Source organism: Gobius niger, assembly GCF_951799975.1.
Source record: "Gobius niger genome assembly, chromosome: 17".
NCBI lineage: Eukaryota > Metazoa > Chordata > Actinopteri > Gobiiformes > Gobiidae > Gobius > Gobius niger.
In genome coordinates, this window is record NC_136868.1 from 17,494,501 (window position 1) to 17,520,659 (window position 26,159).

The following is a 26,159-nucleotide window of genomic DNA, read 5'->3' on the forward strand; positions in this document are numbered from 1 at the left end:
CTTTCAATCTATTTGTGGTTTGTATTGGATTCACAAAATGGACAATAATGTATCTGTAACACTATGCCTTTCACTCTGTAGTCTGGGGGGGGTGGGGGTTCTGGCACCGCTGCTCTGTGGTCTTGGCGCACGCGGGGTCCTGCGGGCTGTAGAAAGCAAACTGGGGAGGGACATCGGTGCGCACCTCCTGAGTTTCTTCAAAGAGCCGCATAGAAAGGAAGAGATCAGAGCAGGGGGAGGGGGGGCAGAGAGGCGCACCATCCCGCGTTTCGATCGAGAGCAAAGCCCCAGCGCTTTGGCTCTCAAGGAGCCCGGGAAAATGCTCAAGTTTTTCAGTACGAGAGATGACGAGAACGAAAGTCTGTTGGGAGCCATAACAGAAGGTAAGACGTGGGTAATGTCATCGGGGCGGGGATGCTTTACAACTCCCTCATCCGCTGCCTGCGTGCGGCGGGATGTTGTCACTGAAAACGCTGACCCAGCAGTTGGCTCCGCGCATAGACGCATCATCTGTGTCAGCCTCCTCGTGCATGTGTGTTGTGGTGCACGGCGGCTGCACGAGCTGCCCGCTGGTCCGGTCACAGAAAAAGCTTGTGTTTTGGTGATGTAAGGGGTTCAGCTGAGTGAGATGAGTGTCGCATTGCCGCCACCGGCCGCGCTGCCCGTTAAACATGTGCACGTGTGTTGACGACTGCGTCACTGTCCCGTGAAGCGGACCGATTCACTTTTCTATTCTAGTGTCCTATAATCTCCAGATGCACGGTGCACCAGAAACAGTCCTCTGAAACACTGTAGGTTATTTAACTTTCTTGTTCTGGTGCAGGGATGGTGGATTCTAACAGGACAGAGCAGTCGTCAGGGGATGGCGTGCACTCCTGAGTCATGGGTATTCATGAATCACTTGGATGTGCCGCTCAATGAAACGCCGCTATGGGGAGGCTATTAGCTCCTTGTGCTCTGCGAGCCGCTAATTTACTGTAATGCTTATGCTACGTGACCACCATTCGTTTGCAAAACCCCGTGAAGGGCGTTGAAACAGCAGTAATAGGATTTTAACAGAAGCTGTCATCATGGAGGGTAATTTCATACTTTACACTGTATACAGTGACATGCTGTCCCAGTCAACACAAAAGCATATATCACATTAGTAATTCATTATCATGGAACAGCATGCCAGACCTTTAATGACACATACTGTGTGCATAGTTTAACAGAGGGAAATAATCAACCTAATAACTACTGCTGCATATGGGGAACATGAAACACAATAGGAGCCCATAAATCACATTTTTGCACACAAAGCAGCTTTGGTTGTCCAGAGACTGTGTTTTAATCAATTGTTTCTACATTTACCATTGCCTACATTGCACATTGACAAAAGCCTGCACTGGAAAAAACTCTGGACTGTAGCCCTTCCTGTATATGAGATCAATTGGTTTCCACCTTTCAAGGACAATTGTCCACTAATGAAATGGTGTCTGTGGTTATGATTGAAAACTGAGGTGAAGTTAAAGATCAGCATGTTCCTTTAAATGGCCACTTAGTGCATGTGAATACAGCAATCCCTCCCGCCCAATACACTGTTATTAATGTATATCTGGCATGTGTGGCTACGCCTGTAATCATTATTCTTATGAAACAGATGAAGTGGACCATCCATCTATCCAGGACACTAAGCAGCACTGGCTCAATAGACCTTGCCTGCTGGTGCTCAAGGATGGAGATGTGCCCAAACCGGGACTTGGAAAACCCGAATCTCCCTCTGAACCTCCATCAGCGGCAGCAAGAGAGAGCCCTCATGTACCGAAAACATGTGATCCCCCAGCCAAGGCGCCTTCTCCCCCTCCTCAGCAGACCAAACCTCAGAAGGTGCTCAAACAGCTGGAGGAGGGGAGCTGCACTGTCACATCCATTTCCACTTGGTCCGAGGACTGTTTTGGAGAGGGCGCCAGCCCTCTGGTCCTGAGTCCTGCTGAAGCCGCTTGGCCAGAGGAAGATGGAGAAGAGGACAAAGAAGCCCAGAAGGTGGTTTCTAAAGAGGACTCTGTGGTTGAGGAGAAAGAGCTGGAGGAGAGCAGACTGGAGCAGTACGATCCAAATGCTGAAGATGCTAGCGGGAGTTCAGGGAGCGGGCCAGGGGAGTTGGAGAGTGGGGAGGAGTCGGCTACAGGGCAAGCAGCCGCCTCTCTGCTGAACCCTGACAATGATTCGAGACAGGCCAGTCCAGTCGGGATTTTGTCCAAGGATCGAGGCTCGGTCTTGGGGGAGATGGCCCCGGTGTGGGTCCCGGACGCCCAGGCTCAGGTGTGTATGAGGTGTGGGGTCAGGTTTACCTTCACCAAGAGGAGGCACCACTGCCGCGCCTGTGGAAAGGTAAGAACCTTACCTTGACATTACTCCCACATGAGACAGAAGCAGAGTTTTTTCTGCTGGCCTTTATATTATGTTTTTGTTTTGTCAGGTTGTCTGTGCGCTCTGCTCCAATCTCAAATTCAAGCTCACACACCTTGATGGCAAGGAGGGACGTGTTTGTGTGGCTTGTCACTCGGCGCTGGTTAAGGGTAAACACCGTTATTAATGTCATTACACCTTAAGGCCCTATACCCAATTTTTTGATTGCAAAAAATTAAAGGGGAAGACGCTAAATAAAAATGTTATTGGTGAAACCTCATTCGTACCTTTCCTAATATATTTGTAGCATCCAAATTCTTACAGGGACACGTTTATCGGCACATTTCACAACTTGAAGGGTCACTTTTCTGGGTCACTATCACAAAAACGCTAGAAAAGTAACTTGAAAGTTCATAAAAATGATTTAAAAAAATATATCATTTGATCCCCACAAACATTTGAGTTTACAATATACTAAAGGAGGACAAAACATATTTCATTCCATTTCCAGGTATAGCTCCTTTAAAGATAAACGTTATAAAGGTTTATAAAGGGTTTAGTGCTTTTCTTAGAGAACATATGGGTCATGCCTTGGCTGACATGAGTGTCAGTCTGAGCTGATTAATCACTCATACATTATTTTCTCCAGGGACGCCCCCAAGGGGAAAGCGGAGAGTGTGGTTTGCTGATGAGATCCTCAGTAGTAAACAATCTGAGTCAGCTCCCACCTCCCCGGTGCGAGGGCCCATGTTCTCCCCCCTGATGAGACGCGCACTCGTCGCTCCAGTCAAAAGTCCCGTCAGCTCCCCACAGTTAAGGAGAGGCTCAAGGGCTCATGGGACAGCTGCCAACGTAAGATTGCGCAAGCAACAACAACGTTTTTTGTTCAACTGATTAATCGATTCACTGACTTGTTTTTAAGGAGGCTTGTAGTTCATATGGCTGGGGCACTGCGGCTTTGGTGGGCAGCTCTGTCAACCTTATTCCCTTGAATGGTCTCCCGCCTATCCTAACATCTACCGGTGTCAAAGGGGGTGAGTCGATGATTTAATAAACTCTTAATATTTATACAAGTTGCGTTTACCTTAAAAGGATTCAATATTGTGATAATACATACGTAGATAATACACACAAGGGTGAGTTTACATTCCTTAGGCTTATAAGGAAACACAGAAGGATTTTGTATGCATGATAAATGCTTTGTGCTTCAGATTACACTGTGGAGGAGCAGCCCTCAGAGACTCTGCTCATTCAGGAGCTGGAGAGCGGCAGGCCAAAACCACTCGTGTTTGTGCTCAATGCGAATCTACTTGCTATGGTCAAAATGGTCAACTGTACGTCATCTTATGAGCACATGAAACAAATAAAGTCTCACAATGCCTTCAGAGTTTAACAAAGTAATTTGTTTCCTGTTTACGTGACCTTGTCCCAGATGTGAACCGCAAGTGTTGGTGCGTGACCACAAAGGGGATGCATGCTGTGGGACAGGACGAGGTGGTGGTGCTGCTGCAGTGTTTACCTGAAGAAAAGAGCTTTCCCAAAGACCTCTTCAGCCACTTCATCCAACTGTACAGGGACGGCCTCACAGGTCACTACGACACACTCACTTTTATAACCTTTACTATGACACATCTGGGACAGTGACTTTTTTTTAAATAGTGCCACGTTTCAGGACCTCTACAAATAAAGGAAAATGGTTAACAGTTCATTTAAGATGATGACATGAATTGATCTATGAGGTATTGATCTGAAGTCAATCAGATATTTCAGTCAAGGCTTAAAGCGGACGTGTCGTGCATACGGAGCTTAAAAATAGACTCAATAGTGTTGGATTATGGGCTTTAAAAATGTGGAGGACAGTTCTGGGGTTTTAACAATGACGCAAATTGTAATCAGGAAGTACAGAAAGAGTCGCTGATGCCGTAGAAGAAGAAACAGCTCAATTTAACAGCTTTGTCCGAGGATTACTCAAAACTGTGCGAATGTTGTGAAATACTACTCCAGGTATATCTTTGACGAGGGAACAACGGGAACAAAACATGATTTGAAGGATGTATAAATACTGAATAGAACAAATACAATACGTTGTTATGTTACTTTAGAAGTGCTAGCCAATTTAAATCTCAATAAGTGGCCAAGAGTCTACATGATTGCCATTGCCTGCTGTTGATATTTTTTTAAGCATTATATTTAGTTACAGCCCTATACGGGATTTTAATTTTTGTTTGTTCCAACTTTCAACAACAGCTGCTACTCTCGGTACTATGATTGGTCTGTGCTTCCTGTGCCCCGTGCATGCAGGGAAGGTGGTCAAGCATTTATCCCTGTCCCTGTTCGGCAGCACCTTCCTGAGCAGTGCAGACCACGCCGGCTTCCTCTACGTCCGTGCCACACACCAGTCGCTCCAGGGACTACCTCTGCCCAACCAGCCTTACCTCTTCGGCCTGCTGGTCCACCGCGCAGAGGTGGCCTGGGCTAAAGCTTTCCCCCTGCGGCTCATGCTGAGGCTGGGGGCAGAGTATAGATGTAAGAAACAACCAATGCTTTTGTTTTTGATCAGTGACTGTGCTACTATTGTGACTGCCTTGCTTTGTTTCCCAGTTTATCCGTGTCCTTTGTATAGCGTGCGATTTAGGAAGCCCTTGTTTGGGGAGATCGGTCGCACTATCATGAGACTGTTAGTTGTAAGTATGGCGTGATCCTTTACAGTTTACGAAGCTGTACTATGAAAACAAACATCACGATTTGGTGATTTTGCATTTCTACACATTTTGTTTCTGTTTAGGATTTTAGGAATTATCGCTACAGCCTTCCAATGGTACCGGGCCTCACTGTGGATCTAGAAGCTCAGCGGACATGCATAAAGATACCCAGCACTGGCTACAATGAGGTCGGTCTTCATGGACTGCAATAGTTTGGTTCAAATTATCGTTGTTGCAATATCCATACAGCAAAAACCAAAAAATCAATATAATGCAAAGTCACAGAGGTTTTCCATCTGACTGAGATTAACACATTAATACACGGCCTAAAACAAAAACACTACTTCAGTCTTACGATTTTGCTACTTTCGTTAAATTTAAATGTCTATGTTGAAATGGTTTAGTAAAATATTGAATAACAATGATAAAGGAAAACGCATGTGGAAATGAATGTCTTTTCTAAAACAAGGTGCATTGCATTTTAAAATGTTTGCACCTTCAGTTTTAGTTTCATCCCAATATATTTAAAAGCCACACTGCGTAACGTTTCACCCAATAAATAGAATAATTTATACAAGTATTTAATTAATCACGGATGTTTTTTTTTTAAATCATTGATAACATTTTGGTTGAATATCGATATACAATATATGTCCCGATACTTTTTACGCAAAGTGAGAGCTGTGAAATTTAATGTTCAGTCAAAGTGAAATATTAATAATTTTATTGAAAACTCACTATAAAATGTAAACTTAAACATTGTATAACAAAGCTCCGTACGGTGCACATAAATATATATGTATATATATATATTTTAAATAATAATAGCCTAGAAAATAAAATAGGGCAGCATTTATGTATAAAGATATGCTTTTTTTAAACATCAGCTTGAGATTACCTGTTTCTTTTTGTTAACTTAATAGCTTATCTGAATTTGAAATATCCCGATATATACACGATATGGTCTAATTCCATATCTCATTAAAAAATATATCAATATATCTTAAATATCGATATATTGCCCAGTTCTAATGGTGAGTCGACTAAAGGCAGTCAAATATTTAACTACAGTAGGTTAGGTCCTCATTCAAATCCATTCTTTGATTACCAGGGGCAAAAATAGCCTCTTCTGTGTCGTGCAGGTCATTAGGAGAATGTTTTATATTGGCAAAAGTAGAATCCAAAATGTTGCACAGTGTGCCTTTAATAGTGAGAATCTCTGATGTAGTTTGTTCTGTGACGCCCACAGTAATGTGGCCCTTAACCTCTTAACCCCCGCCTGAACCATTTTCTCCTGTTCAGCTTCACCCAAATCTGAAAGGTTATGGCCTATAGGCCAGTGTCACTCCACATTTGAAAGCTAAGACCTACAAAACTCATCTATACAGATCCGTTTCCCCCACTTTTCTTCTACTATGTGGTGTTTTTGTCTCTTTTCCGTTGCATTTTCAAAACATTTTTGTCACTTTTTTGGTGCTATTTTTTCAAGAAGCTTTTAGATTTGGGTAAAGCCAAACTGGAAAAACATTGCTTGATTCAGGTGGGGTTTAAGAGGTTAATAACTTCAAATCTAGTCTATGGTTTGGGGCTTCTCTTCATGATCCCAAACCATAAACTCACAACAACATCTGTGAGTAAAATGAATGCTTTTTTTCTTGAACAGATGATGAGGGCTTTGACTAAATCCAATGAACATGTGCTGGCCATCGGGGCGTGTTTTAACGAGGTCGCAGACTCCCACCTCATCTGTGTTCAAGGGGATGACAGCCAGTACCAAACCCAGGCCATCAGCATCCACAATCAGCCACGCAAAGGTAGGCGGCCCGGGCCTGGGTCACAATGATGTATGGTTGTTTTAATTTAGCGATAAAGATGCATACGAGGCACAAATAAAATGCTGAAGTAAAGGAAATCAAAGGGCAATTCAGATGCTGTTTGTGTTTGTGTCTAGTATTGCAGTTCCCCTATTCGCCACTAGATGTCAGGATATTGATAAAAACGGTCAATCCCTTAGATTCGCACATTCAGTCCAGGGTTATGGGCAGAGGTGGGCAGAGCAGCCAAAATATTCACTCAAGTAAGAGTAACTTTAAAATGATTCTACTCAAGTTAAAGTAAAAAGTAGTGACTCAAATAATTACTAATTAAGTAAAAGTAAAAAAGTACTAGAGTCGTGTGAGTACAGAGTAACTGTTTGAGCGTAAAAGTCTGATTCATGTTTCTGTGGAAACGTAAATTATGAGAAACAGAGCCTGAATAATTACAAAAAGAAATCATTATTAAGAATTTAGTTAAAACAGGAAATACACGTTTTGTGCGCATCAATGTAAAGATTTGTCATGTAAAGATTTACTCACTTTTTTTTTACTACTACTTCAAGCAAGAGTACAGAGACTTGATTATGATATTACTCAAGTAGAAGTAAAAAGTACTACATTAAATAACTACTTGCAAATGGACAATTACTTCAAAAAGTTACGTAAGTACATATTAATGTAAGTCTGGTCCTGGGGCTTGTCCACGAGGCCGTCAGGAACCTTACCAGAGTTACCTTTGACCGAGAACTGTTCAACTAACAAATAAATGCTGTTATCAAAGCCAGCTTTTTTTAGCGGCACCGTTTGACTAAGGTTAAGGTCAAGCCCTTTTGGTCACGCCAAGACCTAGAGAAGTCGACTCATGCTTTTATCAGTTCTCGGTTGGACTATTGTAACACTCTATACTCTGGCCTCCCACATCGGTTACAGTTAGTGCATAAATGCAGCAGCTCGTCTTCTAACCGGTTCATCCAGACACAGCCACATCACCCACATCCTCTCCTCCCTGCATTGGCTCCGTTTTCATATTGATTTTAGAATTTTAATGTTTGTCTTTAAAGCACTTCATAGTCTCGCTCGGTTATATTTAACTTGAGCTTTTATCGATACATTGCCCCAGCAGAGCGCTCCGGTCCTATGATCAAATGGTTCTGGACGGGCCCAGGTCCTGGCTCAAACAGTGGGGCGATCGTTGCTGTGACTGAACTGTGGAACAGTCGCCCCTCAGTCTGTGTGTTCTCACGGACCTGTCCTCAAACTGGCTCATTTAATACCTATAACCCACTGAATGATGTCTAGGGTGTAATAATGTGGTTGCTTTAATTCAAATTGTTTTATCTTTCCGTGAAGCACTTTGGACTTCCTGGTGTTTTTGCAAAGCGCTCTAAAAATAAATTAATGATTGATTAATTGATTAATAACCCAATGTGTTATACTGGATGAGAAAGAATAATTACGTCTGTAGATCAAAGGTCATCATTGACATTGTTAATTTGAGATAATTTCACCAAATAATGGCTTTTTATTCAGTGTTTTCATTCATGACTTTGTCTTTTCGTTTAATTGGATCATAATAATGGATTATTGTCGTCTGATAAGTGCTTACCAATGATTAACTCACTTTTGGCAGGTGTGACTTTACAATTGGCCGTCAGCTGATCACATATCTCATGTGACTGATAGGAGTATATGAGGTCACACGAAGCTGTGGTTCTACACATCCATGTTCTCAACCATTGCTGGACCATTGCCTTAAGATATCAAGCCACGACCTAGATGTTTTTATTCAAACTCTTCGCTTTGCAGTTTGAATCTGTTAAAATGATATTTTTCAGCCCCAGTCAATTAAACAAACCTCAGCACTTTTTCAGTGGATTAATTCTGGAGAAAAAAAAGTTCTCTGACAAGGTTTGTGAGTCATGACCCAACCCCCCAGCTGAGAACCACTGACATAAAGAGCTGAGTATTATCGCTAGAACAAAAATACTAATGAAAGTTATTATGTAGTTAAAGCGTCAGTCCAAATTACTGTTGCTGTTGCCAGTGGTTCTCCAAAGTACCACCAGTACGTGACCTTACAGTTACCAACAACATCAAATCAGTCTAAACACATCTAAAAAATGGCCTGGAATAGACCTAAAGTGGACAAAATTGTTGAGAATTGTTGAGAATGAACAATGGTGTTTGAGAGGATAAATGAAAAATTGGCAGCAGCCTGGATGTCTTATACAGGAGAAGTTTATTTACCATCGGTGCGGGACCCGGAGACATGAACTCGAGACATTGTGCTAGTCCTACCATTCAAGTCTGTCTATGCTTCCACAAAAGAGGGATTAATACCCTCTCACAGCGTCACACTGATACGCAAGCAAACATTCAGTGGCTGAGAGTCTGAGCACCACAGTCAAGGCGACGACGGAGATAGTACGACTGTACAGCTTGACCCAGTATGATAAATAGCGATTTAATGTTATCCTCTAACGCTAACATTTTAGTCAAATCCATAACTAAAGTACAACCTGAGTACCACTTGAAGAAACTCACGTGATACAGTTTGAGAACCACTGCTATAGGCTACTAACATCTCTGCTGTACAGTTGCATAATCCTGAATACAATTACATTATTTCACTCATTGAAAATGTATAAAACAATCTTAACATACCACACTGACCCAAGTAAATTTGGTTTCAAAAGGAATGCATCCTATCAATGACCTCATTACCATCTTTGTAGTGTATATAGAGGAATATAAGGGAGCCAATAGAAATGTTAATATTTAATCTGTTGTTCTCTCTCTTTACAGTTACTGGATCATGCTTTTTCATATTCAGCAGCGCACTTAAAGCCTCTGCAGGATACCTCGCCAAGTCCAGCATTGTGGAAGGTGGGACGTTTTGCATAAATACACACACATACACACACACACACACATTCACACACACACAGACACACACAGACACACACAGACACAGACACAGACACAGACACAGACACAGACACAAATATGGTTCATGTTGACTTTACCCAATGCCATACCAGCGGTTCACTTGTACTGCGGGCATCTGTATAAAGGGCAATGAATAAACTTTACCTAGAATTTGCAAATGATTGAAAAACAGCACAGCTACAAATGAGAGCAAAGGGATAGGTCTTATTCCTTATAAAATATTAGGGCTTTTTTCATATTTTTTTCCAATCATTTAAAATGTATTTGTGATTTTGAGTGTATGTATTTAGTATATTTTTTTTTACCAACACTGCACTATACAACTTCAATCAGATTTTGTTTGTAATGTAACACTGCTCTATGTAATAGGTTTAAAATGTAACATTTGAAGTGTGATAAGTACACACATACTGCAAACATAATTGAGGTAATTACACATAATAACAGTGCGCCTTCCTGTGTCAGGTCAGGTTATGCTGAGGCACAAGTCAGGCGTGTTTAAGGTTGGGCGGGACGTCTTATAAGTTAAAGGTAATTGTTTTAAGTGCTGAATATAAATGATGAACAAATCCTTTGTAAATCCTTTAGAAGCGATGGCATACGTAAGTATTTACAAAGGCTTAAAAGTATGATGTGATGTGAAAGAGTTGCCATAAATCTTCCCCCAGAATGTAATCATTGCAACACAATCGTTTTTTGTGACTCATGTGACAAAAAAATGCCACCCGCCACCATATTGGATAATTTTTTCAAATGTAAATAATGAATTATAATCACAGGCTTTTTTCTGTCACTAAGATGCAGCTGAAACTGTGGCATGCTATAAAACACAGCAACATCTTCTTCATCAGAACAAAACAAAACAAATAAAAAAATAGCTATATTACAAAATGCAGTATTTTGCCTAAAATGCAAACAAGTGATTAGCAACTGTGGTTAGCTTACAGGTCCAACATAATGCAATATAAAAAATCTTCTGGCAACTGAAGGTGATGTGTAAATGCCTGAAACTTTCAGTGTGTATGGAAGTGCTGCTGGACAAAAAGGCGACTTGTTTTACTTATGTATATGTCATTTAAGACGTTTAGAGATAGATATTGAACAATTTAACCCCTTAACCAAGTGCATTTCCTCCAGTTCAGCTTTTCCCACATCTTAAAGCTTCTGGACTGGAGTCTTTAGGTCAGTGCAACGCCTCATTTGAAAGCTAAGACCTACAAAACGGATCTAAACGGATCTTTGTCCTCACATGGTTGCCGTGTTGTCATCACTTTATTTGGCACATTTTTGTCACTTTTTTGCTTGCCTTTTGTGGCTGTTTTTGTTGCGTTTTCATCTTCGTATTCTTGCTGTTTTTGTCGCTATTTAGACGCTTTCTTTCAAGACGTTTTTCAATTTGGGTAATAGCAAACTGGAGAAAATGTGCTCGGTTCAGGTGTGTGTGTGTGGGGGGGGGTAGTTGACAGTGTTATCTACCAATATGGAGCTGACTGTCCTGCGTTTCCATGGAGATCAGGTGTAATGAACCGATATTACAAAATGCAGTTTTACTACAAGGCGAGGTGAACGTTCAGAATTGCTTTTGCGTAACGTGGCTCTACACCCCCTGCATTTGCACAGGTGTGAAACCGCCGCTGCTTGATTCATTCGTAGCTCACCTGTATCTGTAATGTGTATGTTTTGTGTGTGCATTTAAACAGACCGCCTGTCCTGGCCGGTCTACCTGTGTGTGTTTGTGTGCGTGCGTCTCGTTTCTATTTTGCTGTCCTCCCCTTTGCCCCAGATGGCCTCATGGTGCAGATCACCGTGGAGACCATGGCGGAGCTGCGGCGGTCGCTACGGGAGATGAAAGACTACATTGTCACCTGCGGGAAGCTCGACCAATCGGAGAGCCAGGAGCTTGTTTGTGTACAGTGGGTGGAGGAGAAGTGCAAAGTGAACAAGGGGTGAGTGTGCCTGTCGAGGTAGCACAGGTCGGGTTGTTAGGGACGCCATCTTTTCACACTTGACTGAATGGTATACAGAGGGCTCAGAAAGACATCTAATTCCTTTTTAAATCATTTGTTTATTCCATTGGCAAAAACATCTACCCTAACCCGTCTACAATGTTACTTAAAAAGTTAAAATCAGTAAGATATACAGGTGAAAAGCAGAAAAGTAGTTCATTTATTTTCGGTAATTTAACTTAAAATGTGAAACTAATACAGACTCATTACATGCTATGTAACATATGTCAAGCCTTTGATGATTATGGCTTGCCGTCCATTTTCAAAATATTCACATTTTCTTAAATGTTTTATTTGGGGTCTTTTACAAGCTGTAAGCCAAAATCGTCAGAATCAAAGGCTTGGCATATGTCGCTTTGCATGTCATGAGTCTATATTACTTTCACATGTTAAGTTGAATTACAGAAATGAATGAACTTTTTCACAATATTTCAATTTTCCGAGTTTCGCCTGTGTATGTCACATACGTCGTCAAAACAGACCGTATCATGTAGCGAAATGACAAAGACCCGCATTCAGTTATAGTTGGGCAATTTTAAGCGGTAAAAACCATGACAAGGAAAACCTACAGCTCCTTAGTAATCATGAAGAGTTCAGTCTGCGGAAAGAAGCTCTGTTTGAATCTCTCAGTATTTGCCCTAATAATGAAGTGTTAAAAAGCATAGATATAAATAACAAACTGAACATCTTACTGTGTCATAGGTTTTCAGACGAGACAAAAGGGGATCTCCAAACAGAAGCACAAAAGCTTCCACTCTCCTGTACTTTCGAAACACTTTCCACTTTCACAGTCTGATTTTAGATGCATTTACGGTTTGTTCTGAACATGTTGAACAGACTCTGCAAACACTGGTAATAATAGTAAAGGCAGTAATTAACTAAATATATAGCTATAACTGTCCAGGGTGAACTCAATGTAGACCTCGTGTAAGAATAAGTAGCTCCCTGTTGGAGAGTCCTCTTAATCATTGCCTTTAGTATATTGATTTTACTTGCACATGATAAGGTATAGCCTCTGTATAAGACCAATGTACTGTAAAGTAATAAGAAATATAATAATATCTGAACAATTTCAATATTAGACTTCAACATCATAACAAAAGACTTCCTGAATACCTAATAGTACGACAAACTAAAATGGGATTGTCTATTCTTCACTATTTATATTCCTTTTTTCCTCACAGAATAATAAGCCCAATTGATGGAAAATGTATGGAGTCCATTAGTAGCAAGAAGTTATTTCAGAAGTCTGAATACAAGGAAAATGGAAAAATTATCCGTTGGACTGAAGTAAGTGTTGCAGGCCATAAAAAGTCACCCAAGTACATTTCAAAACACTTTCCTGTTTAACTGTGTGTGTGGATTTTTAGATCTTCTTTTTGCAACGGGGAGAACATGGTCGAGGAGACATGCCAGAAACTGCTGAACACAACCGGCTAACTGAGCGCATCGCCAGAGCGTTTTGTTTAGCACTGTGCCCACACCTGAAACTCCTCAAAGAAGACGGCATGGCCAAACTAGGGCTAAGAGTCACCTTTGATCCTCAAGAGGTCAGAAAGCACCCTCTGTATCGTCTTTTTCTTAATAAACAAATGTGTTGCACAGACTGGAGACGGGCAATTTCATTTTCTTATGTTGTATGTACTGAACTATTGAGTCAAGTGGTAGCTGACTCAACTGTAAAGAGCTGTGTAGTTTATAAGTGAAGAGAATTTGCAAAGGTGTGACTGTATTCAAACTAATAAGTGGTTTGTTTTGTCATTTCAGGTGGGATTTGTGGCTGGGAGCAATGGGCAGCCACTCCCTGCTCAGTACCTCAATGCCCTGGATAGTGTGTTAATTCCCGTTATACACAGTAGGGGGCGCAAAAGAGGCGACGAGGCCATAGTAATGGAGCTTATATTTTACATACTGGAAAACGTCACTTAAAAGCTGCTTCATCTCTTCCCAACCCTAACCACAATTATGTCATTGAGTCTGACATTCGAGCTGCCATATGGTTTCAGGGCAATAAAGCAGTGCATTTACGTGGCAGATCAGACCACACTGTTGGTTTGGCCCATCTCATCCACATTAACAGACCACTTTGCCCTCTGACAATCAGGGTATGCATGTAACTCATCAGGCCATTAGATCAGGGCACGGTACTGCACTGTAGAAGACCTCATAGCTTATAGACAACACTATGTTTAAGACCTTTAACGAGGGAGCACCTCGGACCCAATGCAAAGAGAAAAGTGAATGACTTGTGTAGATTTGTAGCCAATTTAACACACACTGACTGAATGCTTACGAATGTTTTCTTACTGGATGTATTTTGTCGACTGCTTCTGGAATGCATTCTCAACTTGAAATTAAAGTTGTAAAGAAGTTCACTGGCGTCATCTTTGGATATTTAAGAGATACTGAGCACAGCAGGGTCTTCAATATTCCAGGGCTTTGAAGGAGGAAGGCATAAACCTCATCTGCTGATTTGTCTGTGGCTACAATTGTCCTCCATAAATCTAGCGAGTGGGTGCAGATCCGGGAGACATTCCCTCCCTTTACCATGAAATGGTTTACACAAAGCAGAATGAGCCTCTTGTTTCCCCTCCTACTCTTCCGTCATGCTTGACATAGCAAGATGCACAAGCAAGCAAATACCTTCTTACTGCAACAAGGCACAATGTCAATCATTTTCTGACAGTGAGTGGAGGAGATCTATAAAAACAAGTAATCCAAAACTATGTAAAATTGAATTTATTGGCATTAAATCAAATTTACAACATTAAGAAAGCATACCAATTCAATTCTTTTTTTTTTCTCTTTTGCCTGCAGTAAAAGTATTTACAAATGTATTTAAGTTTAATTGAAACTGTACAGTAATCGGTCCACAGGAGGTCAGGAAGACATGGGGGTCAGATAAGTAAGAAAAGAATGACAAAAGTAAAGGGCCACCAGTGTGAGGCTGAACTAAGAGCCACGTCAACATCAGTGAAGACAACATTAAAAATTAAATACAAACATCTTCGCTTCATATATTGTGTTCTGTGGGTGGTTTCCCCAACCAAAAACAAGCCAACTATGTGTGGACCCCAACTGTGAAGTCATGGAGCATGTCATTCCCCACGTATTAACTTTTAAAAATAAAAAACAGCCAAAATATTCTTTGGGATCCTTAGTTTTACCAGGTTCTTACAGTCATTAGTTTTGGGTGTTTCGTTCCTGAGATCTTATGCCCTCTTCATTTTGCCATTGTCATAATGAGCAGAACTATTGCTGGTGCTATGGCCGTTGCTGGTGCCGTTTTCATGGATGAAGCCATCGCTGGTTACGTATTTGCGGTGCTTTGAGCCATTTTCCAAGTGTTTGCCATTAGTGTGAACTGCTGTGCCATTCTGATTTTTCATGCCCTGTTTGGGCAGGCGCTTGCCTTTCACATAGGCCTGGATCCAGAAGTTAGAGAAAAGCACAAAGAATAAGGTGCCATATATCCAGACAAGGTGAATGAAGACTGGAAACTGGTATCCACAGCTGCTCATGAAGTACCACTGTGTGGCATGTATTGATATCAGCACGAACTGAGTCTAAAGCACAAAACACAAACCGTTATTACTTAAGCATCATAAGCACTTCCATGTAAACAGAGACACATACCAGCTGAATAGCAGTCATGTGCTTCTTCCACCACAGAAACTTCTGGAAACGAGGTCCGGCAGCAGAAAGACCATAGTAGAAATACATGATGATGTGTACAGTAGAGTTCACCATGGCATGGAAAGATCCCATTCCACCTGAGGTAACAAAACAACCTCAGGGTAATTAAAATGTAACTATATTAACTTTCATTACAACCTTAACCGAATTGATTCATATTCATTTTGGATGGCTGATCAATACAACCCTGATTTGTACAAGAAAGGCAAGAGCTGTACAACATTCTTCTGTGGCAATCATTTCCAAACCAGCCGCCGGGAGCAGGTTAATGAGTACATACCAGGAGCGTAGTTCACGCCCCACCACCAAGTCCAGGGCATGAAGGAGTGGTGGAAGATGTGGAGAAAGGTAATCTGTCCATGCTTTTTCCTCAACACGAAGAAAATCTGGAAAAGAAATCCTCATTAAAAAAAAATATTTGCCCAAAATCATAGATTTTTACATTTACGAAGAAAACATGACTTACAGTGTCCATAAGCTCAATAATCTTGGAAAACCAGAAAACCCATGCCACGTGGACCATCTGCAAGAGGTGTCAATGGTTTAAATTAAAAACTAACCCCTCAAATAATTATAGAATACTTGCCCTTAGTGCTTCAGGGCTGTTTGAGGTGTCAATGGGATCACATCTCCACGTGTACGTTGTAGCCCAACCGGACATCAGAAACTATTAGGCACAAGACAATCAGATTTGTTTATCAATTATTTATGTTCCATCCATCCATCCATCCAGTTTCTTCCGCTTAATCCGGGGCCGGGTCGCGGGTCAGCAGTCTCAGCAGAGATGCCCAGACTTCCCGATCCACACACACCTCCTCCAGCTGTTCTGGGGGACCCCGAGGCGACACCAGGCCAGCTCGGAGACATAGTCCCACCACCGTGTCCTGGGTCTTCACATCAAATCCTTACCTCATACACGATGTATATAGAGAGGGCCACAAGAAAGAAGTTGTAGACTATCATGGCTTCTTTGAGCTGAAAGGGATTCCGATTGGCCATAAAGCGAGGTCCCAGGTGCAGTACGAAGAACAGGTAGCACAGCAATATTATAGACATGGGAACTGGATTCTGCATGAGTGGATATGATGAAATCCGTGGATCTAGAGATAAATAAAAGCTTCTAAATAAAAAATATTTAAGTTATGTCAGATTTGGTAAAGCACTTACCGAATCCAGCTATGAGGTAGTTGTAGAGATCCATGGCTTGTGAACCCATGTCCTGAATGCCCTGAAGCATGTCTGCCACTTGATGTTACTTGGACCAAAAAAATCTGTAAACAAAAATATATAGATGCTGTCAAATTTTGCTCAAAGTCCTCCTCCTGAAAAAGTGCACTTCCTGTTAAAAGGACAATACTTCTGCCAAGAAAATGTTACACAGTTATCGCAAGTGTGTTGAACTCTTCATCATCATTTTCAGCAAACTTGGATTCAGTGTAACTGAAATGAGATTACAGTTCGGCTCATACCTCACAAAACAAACCCTCCCATAAAATCCCTGGATACTTGGCCAACTCCACAGCCGCTCATCAGACATGGCCTGATATTAGAAGGGAGGGGCTACAAGGAATGGGGAGGGCATTCTTGTGAAGCAGCACTTTGTGTGGAAGCCAAGCTAGAGGTCAAGACAATAGCCTTTCAGATTCACTACACAAACCCGTCACAGTGGACAAACACTAAAATCACACTTTACAGCATAAATAAAAAAGCCTTCCCTCATTCGCCTGCTGTTACAAAACATTATCTGTATTAGCAGTGCATGGACAGCATGCAAAGAGTTTGTTTTGTTGACAAAGGCACAACCATATCATGTGTAAACTTTGGATATGCAGGGTGTGCCCTCTCGTGCACCGGGAACTATTGTTTATTGTGCAATCAATGACACTCAAGTTAACAGTTCGCTTGGAGCCCACCTTTAGCCCATACCTGAGAAAAAATTGCATTGTCATTTAAAATCTTGTATTAAGTTGCAATTGTACAAATACCAGTAGAAAAACTTCCATCCATTGGATGTGTTCAAATTGATAAGATTAACAATGTCTCCAAAACGTCACTGCAGTCTGAAGCAGCCAAAACCTTTCTGCTTTTGTAGTTCTCAAACCCGTCAGTCTCAGTATCTTTGTGCGAATCCATTTGTCCTGGTTTTCAGGTGACTGAGATCGTGTGACACAGATTCCCACAATGACCAGCGAGCCGTCGGTGGATGTTATGGTACAAACGCTCTGTTTAACACATGCATTACATTTCAGAAAACTCTTACTTAAAAACCTGTGGTTGCTTTTGAACTGTTGTAGTAGGTTTTGGTTCAACAAATGCATCATCATTTCTTTGCTGAGCAAACATCAAGTCTTGAATCTTGTTCTGAGGAAAAAGGCAGTCAAAGCCATCAACCGAAACCAGTGCTTGATAATTAGTGAAGTTGAGTACCACACCAAGACATTTCCAGATGTCAATTAGAGGGATTTAAGTTTAGAGATGCCAAATGTCACACCCGTGTGACCAAAGAAATTGTCAGATTGTCTTTACTGGAATTATACTAGCGTTACTGTGGCAAGCTTCACCTTTGGCCTAGAAATGTCAAGGCACAAAACTAAAAGGCGACCAATATTTCAACCCAAGGAAAAAAATCATTGGCACCAATAAGCCATTGAACAGCAACAACTGCAGCTGGAGACACAGTGGGCTGCCTTCAATGAACACTTGAAATTCAAACCCATTTAGGGCAAAGTGCAGTTTTGAGCACAGACACTGAGACTTTTAGTCAGTCACAGTCTTGTAAAGGGAGGATAATCCAGTAAAATTTCCCCATTATGAAAATATGAGATCACAAAATAAGGTACATGACAGCTACTTTGTTAGTTCACACCATTACATTAAAAATGCTGACAAGACTTGGCAACCATGTCACCAAGACTTGCCACTATAAAAAGGGAGGGGGCTTTCCATTTGAGAGCATGTTAGTGAATCATACATGGAAAATAAGGCTCAAGCCAAAATGATGAACAAACTAGACAAAGAGTCACAAGCACCAAGTCCAAAGTGCCAAATGAGCCAGGATTTCACAACGTTAAACCCAACACCAAACGCTTGAACTGGATCAAAAACTGAACCATTTGAACTGTAAGCCCAAGTCACTCATTCAACTCACGCTTGTTCAAAAGTTGAGCAACTTACCAGGCTCAGACAAGAATAATCCCAGACCAGGTGTGGTGGAGTCCTCCAGGAGCAGAGTGCCTCAGGGGAAAACAAACGGTCTGGTAGGCCGGTCAGCGGGCGGACGGGCGGGCAGACTGCAGCAGCATCAGCACATCGGGGCCAGCGAGAGAGGGAAGGACAGACACAGGAAAAGTAAACGGTCGAGAGCGCGGCCAGTGGTACACCGCTCCAAATCTCCACCCCTTTTATGTCACTGTATGAACAACGGGGCGGGACTAGCTGAGCAGGAGCCAGGGAGCGACAGGGAGCAGACCGGGTAATGGGACGAGTGTACAACTGCTTCCCATTTAAAAACGCCCCACACCCACAAATCCCATCACCCCCAGAAGATACACAGGACATGCAATCATCACCGCCCATTTCGGTTCAGTTTCAAGTCTCTAGGTCACACCCAGCACACACATGGACACGAGATCTGAAGCTCTCCTCTGGGGAAGCCTGGGGGCACATTATTCACAGGCATAAAGTCAGCTCTGTTATCATGACCGAGGCCATTGTCCAGACTGACTCCCGCAAAACAATTAGACACACTGGCTTTGTCTCTGTAAGAGGACTATCAATGATGTTTGGTATATCCTTGTCCAGGTCAAAATACCCTTTGAAGGAAAAACTGAACTGTACTGAATGTTTACTAAGGGCTGGGTGACAACAGTTAAAGGAGTCCAATAACAAACAATGCTCAGGACACTGTTGCTTTTGCCTCATGCGTGAAATAAAACCCATTTCATTCCTATTCCAATATCAGAGCCACGCCCACACATTCCACAGCATTATCATAGTAGGCTTAATGTAATGGCTATGTGCAAATAATATTAAATCATAAATGGGCTCAGACAAAATGCAGAGCAAGCTATACCAAAAAGAACTTTGTGCCATTAAACTGAGTGCAGACATGTGCATTTGGGGCTAACAGTTAATGGTTTGTTTGTGCTTTGCAGAAACTGCAAAAACTGCTGAATTTGTTTGTAGCTGGTTGACACCTGAGCCGGCCCAGGTGAGTTTGCTATTGTAAATCATGCGTCGCTGTAGCAGAGTCCGGAGACTCGCCTGACCAGTTCTGTCCGGCTTGCTACTCTGTGAGTGAGTGGGGGCAGCATTTTAGCTCCTCCTCTAAAATACCACAACGCAACAGACAACACCTCATCATCCTTCATAGTGGAAACACATGCCATCTCAAATATGATGGTAACACATGGTAACACCCTTCACTGTAAGACAAGGAAATGCCAATTTGGTCATTCCAGAGTAGGTTCATATGGCAGATCTCCAAATGATGACTTATATAGCGCTTTTCCACCTACATTAGGCACTCAAAGCGCTTCTCACCCATTCATACTCTCATTCATACACCAATGTACGCAGACACTGGGGGCAATGTGGGTGAAGTGTCTTGCCCAAGGACACAACGACAGTGTGCACCTTCTGGAGGTGGGATTCGAACCCCCGACCTTCCGATCATGAGACGACCCGCTCTACCATCTGCGCCACTGTCGCCCCATGATAACCCCACATGAAGAACTGTGTTCCCCGAGACTGATATAATAAAAATTGTATAATCAATTATAAATTAAATGTGTGCCATGATTTGGATAGCAGCGTACTGTTGCCACAAAAATACATATGGAAGGACATTCATACCATTACAGCACATGCAAAATATCAATCAACATTCAACACTCCGGTGCAGAAAGTCTGACTGTGGTGCCAAGACCTCTGTAAGAAAATCATATAAAAGAAAATACTGAGGTCCAGTTTGGTCAGATTTATTTTGAATGGCCAGGAATTGAATTGACTCAAAGGAATCTAACCAAATTCAAGAAAAGTGAAGTGAATTCATTGCACAGGAAACGGTTTACAGAACTGACGCTGTGCAGAGGCACATAAGTGAATACTAGTCCCATAAGCAGGAAAACAATAACACACACATTCCACTGAAGCCTATGAGATGACTTGATCACTTGAGAGCACATTAGTCAGTGCTCACTGCCTCTGGGAGAGCACTCTCACCTGAGGCCCAGCCAGGGTCACTTCTGTACCTACAAATAAAAGCCTTTAGATAACAAGATAATGATACAGGAACATAAGGACCTACGTACATAGAAATACATGGAAAGCAAGCTGGTGTTATTCCAATCAATTCTTTGAACAGATCAGCAATCTTGTCCTGCTGCTTATCACAAAAACAGATCAGCTTGTTTGATTAGGTTAAAACCGTCTGAGCCTCGGGAGACATCCAGAGCAAATAGTCGTGAGCTGCATGAGCTGGTTGATAGTTCCAACTTTGTACTAGAGATGGAGCACAATAATTATAAAGTGAGAATTGTTAAGAAGCTAGCTCAACTTCAGATTGAGACCACAATCTATCCAAAGAGCAAATGCATCATCATCACTTCAGCAGTAAGAATTGTGAATGGAATGCAGCTTGACTAGAGGTCATGGTCATCCATCCATTTTTAGGAGAAAGAGAGAGAGGTGTATGTACGTGTATGTGCATGTGTATGCTTGTGTGTGTGTTTGGGGGGGGTGGTAGTATCACCCACTTAACACTGGTCTCATTCTTCTAGAGCCCCTCCCACACAACCTGTCCAATCAGCAAGTCTCAGAGAATCAGATTTCTGTAACTTTCCAGACAATAGAGTGTCCTTCAAATGCCGTGTCAAGCCGAGTGTATGAAAACAAAAACAAAAATGATTTAAGTGTTACTAGGGCTGATTCAACTTCATATTTTCACACTAAAAACAAATATAGCTTTTACCGATATGGACCTTTTGAATAAACCTCAGCTTTAAAAAAACAAAACAATCTATTAATAAATGAATATCTCCCACTGCAGTATAATTTATCACATTTAAATATAATTTGCTCCTCAAACCCCCAAAACGGGTGCAGTTCCTGCCCTAGGATTGGCTTAAAAATTGATTAAAAGAAAACTACACAGCGATGATGATCATGGAGAGCCAGAAGCTGGATTATGCAACACAGAAGAATGAGTGAGGTCACTGCATGTCTGTCGCACAAACATGAAAGGATAAGAATCATAAGAGAAAGAACAATTGATGAAAATGACAGATATGGGTCATGACCAAATACTTTGTAAATAAATGTAACGTCATGTCTGTTTCAAATGGGCAAATAAACAATAGACTATCAAACACAACACCGGAGGCATGATTGTAGTAATTTAGACATTTCAAATAAAACTGCCTACACCAGCACCAGCCAAGCTAGGAAACAAATGGAAATTCTCTGGTCAGGATTTTTGGATATCCTATCAAATGCAAACACCTGTAATCTATATACAAATCACTGCACTCTAGAAAAAGACAACACAGTTAAGTGTTCAAGAGTTTGGGAGTAAAAGTAAAACACATGCCGTTCAGCTTATGCAACTCAAATCACATCCAGTAATGCCTGATATGAATGGTACGTTTCAACATCCTGCTACTAAACCCCAACAACGAGTGCTTAATTTGATCACCCGTTTGGGGGAATGCATCTTTCAGTTTTTCAGGGCACAGGATACGGGAAATATTTAGGAGGATCCGGCAAAAATTTGATCCGATATAATGGTGTTTAATAAGAGTGCTACAGCCATTGTTTTGGCCTGTTCCCCGAATCCATCACTTCAGACCAAAAGTGTTCCTGAAACTACTAATTTACAAATTAAGCACCGCCAACAACATAATGCTGATTCACTATAAAGACAGTCACTGCACTTCAAAAAGGTTACATTAATGCCTCATCTAACTACTGGTTGTAAAAACATCAAACAGTGCCATTTTTCATTTATTCAGTTGTGCTTACTCTTATTGAGCATTAGTGATTGGAGCTTTACGTTGCAATAAATACCTTATGTGGAATGAATCTTGGGCACAGACACAATCACTGACACTTTTCATTATTCAAAGTCAACACTTCATCTCCACAGTTCACATGTATGTGTATGCTCAGCATTTTAGTGGAAGGGAAAAACCACGCAACACATGCTCTCATAACACCACCACATACAGTGGCAAAAAAAAGTATTTGATTTCCTATTGGATTTCAAAATACTTTATTGCCTGCCACTATACCTGGCCAGGGAATCAAACCCAGCACTTATGCACATTATGTGCCGCACCACCACGCCACCCATGTATATTTGGGTAGAGCACTGGGGAAACCCCATGATAGGAGGCAGCAGAGACTAAACCCACAGGCTGGAGGTTCAATCAAGCTCTGATCACTCCCTGAGATAGTTGAACTGCCCAAGAATTGTAAACACACGAGGCAGGTTACACTGCTCCTACTCCATTTTCAGCCACCAATAATAATAAAACAGAGAGCATGAATGGGATCAAAGTATTCAAAGCTATTTAGAACAGTAAGGTTTTGGCTTTACATTGGGATGTACTTAATGGCCAGAGAGCGACACACACTACAAACCCACAATAAGTCCTCTCCACTCTGCTGCTAGAAAACAGTAGACATATTCTTTGCCAACTTTAAAACTTAGACTCAAACTTCTTCATGAGACATGCATACCAAAACACTTCACAGAACAGGAAAATGACATTATAGTTTTAGTCTCAGTTTGAAAATAGGCTAAATACTTCAAGAATTATTATGTCATATTCTCCTCTGTAAACACAGCATGTCCTACCTGTTGAAATGGATGCTCAAGCCGTCTTCTGTTCCTTTGTTACGGACAGAATACGCTAAAATAAACAACAACATGGCCGTGAACGATGCAAAGAGCACTCAAAGGGCAATGCGACGATGGAGAGACACTGTGCGCAGATACACGAGCCGTCAATGCGCACTTTGTCCCCCACAGGTGCACATGATGAGAAGAGAGGATGCTGGACGATACCATCTCCATCCCCGAAGAGGGTCAATAACTTTAACCAAAACTACTTAAGATACTTTATGATGTTCACAATGTTATAAGGTCACCGTGAGGTACAGCACGATGAACACAAGCAGAACTGCGTCCCGTACGAGTTTCATTCATTGAAAGGAAAATGGCCACAGCCTAAAATGTAACACATGGTAACATTTACGTTATGTTAGCGGCCGTTTTTTTTTTTAGTCTCTCTGGTCCAAACTGGCGTGTTACGAATCAGCGAGTGGTGAAAACATTATGAATAAATGCCGTGGCGTTGCTACTCACCAGGTAAAAAGTGAAGGCTGTCAAAAGCCCAACACGGAAAAGCGGCTGACAGCGTGTGTGAAGTTCAGCGCCTGCACTTCCTTAGCACTTTAAAACGGCCCAGAGCCAAAGCCCAGCCCTTTGATGAAGAGCCGGGAAAAGGTGGAGTCGGTGCGTGAAACATCGACAAAAAAACAGTACAAATGGCTCCAAAACTACGATACCTTCTTTGTCTGTACAATTATAAGAAACCTTGAGCGTCCTGAAAGACACAATAGCAAAATGTTGTTTTTAATGAAAACTTAAAATCTACTGCTTAATAATAATAATATTAATATTAATAATAATGATAATCATATAAATATACAAATCTGGTCGTAGGATGAAAACACATCTGTGATATCCTATTGAGTCAAATGCACAACTTTTCAAATGAATTGACCCACAATATTTGTGTTCACAGCCATATCATATAGCCTATCACATCATATATCATATCATATCATATCATAGGATCTGCCTTTTAGATGCACAAAATGTAACATGATTTACATACAAGAATTTTGGTCTATGCTCGTGTATATTCTTGAATGACATGAACATGATGTAAAGAGAAGATACAGTTTTGCATGTAGATATGAAACAAAATGATTTACATAACCCTTTAGACTGTAGCCTACGTAAACTATGCATCACACTGTTGTGACTATAGTTTAAACATGATTATTACTACTAAGTAATTACATTGTCAGCAATAATCCTGATTACGCCACAGGGAGTCATATGAGTAAGTTGTGAAATCGTGACATTTAATGCAGCTTCACTTTTTTATGATTGCAGAGAATTCAGAGAATCACGACCATGAAGCCTCCAGTAGCATGGGGTCCAAAACTAACACTCTGCCTCTTTAAGAGTAATCCATCTTTAAGACTGTTTGACTTTTGAACAGTGAGGTAACACCCTTACCTGGGGGCCTCCATGTAGCGTATTTGAAGATGTGACACTAGTGAGTTGTGTAAAGTTCAAAGAGACTCTGACACAAATGTTGGACCAGGATGTTGCATGGTCAACATTGTCCTGAAATACAACGTATATTGGCACATGTACTTACTCTGTGTTTGTGTAAAAGAGAGAGCTGAGTGACAGCTGCAGTTCAAAGATGCAGTTCTGGTTTAAGTTCTCCCAGTCTGATGTTTCTTCTTGATGATTGAAAACTAGAACACAGTTCACAGAGCTCATGCCTGTCACAGATGAACTTGCATGACTCGTAGTTTCCTGTTTGTCATCATGGTATTTCTCAAAGCATTTAGATTGTCATGGTAAAACACTCTCTGTACTTTTCATACTTGTGTATCCAGTGTAATGAAGCAAATTATTGTGATAATGAAGATCACAACAAAAAAGGTAAGCTTTACTTTAATGTTGTACTGGTTGTATGACCCACAAATGTATTGCTTATGCAGATTGAAGAAAGATAGGAGAAAATGAGGAAGTTCATCTGTTACTACAAGAGAAGGGTATCTCCCTTGTTGCTTACCTTCCTTGAGCCTTGCAAGCAGCCAGTGACATCAAGTGGATATTTTGTATTATTGCAGCTTGTAAAAAAAATTAGCTGGGAACCTTTATAGTCCACTGTACTTGGATAAATTTATTTTTTACATGTCTACATGACTTTATAAAACAATAAAACTCAACATTTCAACATATTTCACATTATCATAATTTCTTTTGGCTGGCCTATGCTACTGTGTTATTAAGAATTTAAATTTGCTATGACGAATGACACAACCAAAATAAAACCTGGAGACATATCTGCCTTAGAGCAACTTCATTCACACACAAACAAAGACACAGTCAGTGGATCCACATATACGGCAGTAAATAGGGCAATGAGAGTCTAAATGTCTTTCTTGTTTCAATTACGGTTCTTGTTTCTTGTAGCTCAGTGGGCATTATTTACATTAACCAAGAATGACTATTAAAATAAATATAGCCCACTACTGCACATAACAAATCTCATTTTACTCACACACTGTCATATAGCAAAGAACAGCAAAGTATGCAGACGTCTAAAAGGTTTTATTAGAGTAATGTCTGCAACATTTTCAATTGATACTTTTGCTATTATTGCCATCGCTTAATCTATAACAATCAACACATTACTTCACCAATGCTACTATTAATGTTACTAGAAATCCTTCATACTCCACTGTGTCATCTACATTTGCATAATAAAAGCTGAACTATCACT

General features: G+C 41.2%; 2 protein-coding genes across 2 annotated transcripts; one reads left to right on the forward strand and one right to left on the reverse strand.

Moving 5' to 3' along the window:
* Positions 1-37: 37 nt before the first annotated feature.
* zfyve9b (zinc finger, FYVE domain containing 9b) lies at positions 38-14,448 on the forward strand (the record flags this gene model as incomplete). The annotated part of the gene is made up of 17 exons (XM_079574366.1): positions 38-383; positions 1,643-2,373; positions 2,462-2,561; positions 3,041-3,243; positions 3,314-3,425; positions 3,603-3,725; positions 3,824-3,979; positions 4,693-4,917; positions 4,993-5,075; positions 5,177-5,281; positions 6,757-6,907; positions 9,716-9,796; positions 10,997-11,041; positions 11,643-11,805; positions 13,050-13,155; positions 13,236-13,415; positions 13,633-14,448. The coding sequence occupies 17 exons, from the start codon at positions 38-40 to the stop codon at positions 13,792-13,794; spliced, it is 3,072 nt and encodes a 1,023-aa protein (XP_079430492.1). The 3' UTR covers positions 13,795-14,448.
* A 141-nt stretch (positions 14,449-14,589) lies between these two features.
* On the reverse strand, positions 14,590-16,866 carry elovl1b (ELOVL fatty acid elongase 1b). Its single transcript, XM_079575197.1, has 7 exons — positions 16,729-16,866; positions 16,471-16,661; positions 16,148-16,228; positions 16,028-16,084; positions 15,842-15,947; positions 15,502-15,638; positions 14,590-15,431 (listed from the first exon to the last, which is right to left on the reverse strand). The coding sequence occupies exons 1-7, from the start codon at positions 16,796-16,798 to the stop codon at positions 15,078-15,080; spliced, it is 996 nt and encodes a 331-aa protein (XP_079431323.1). The 5' UTR covers positions 16,799-16,866; the 3' UTR covers positions 14,590-15,077.
* Between the last annotated feature and the right edge of the window lie 9,293 nt (positions 16,867-26,159).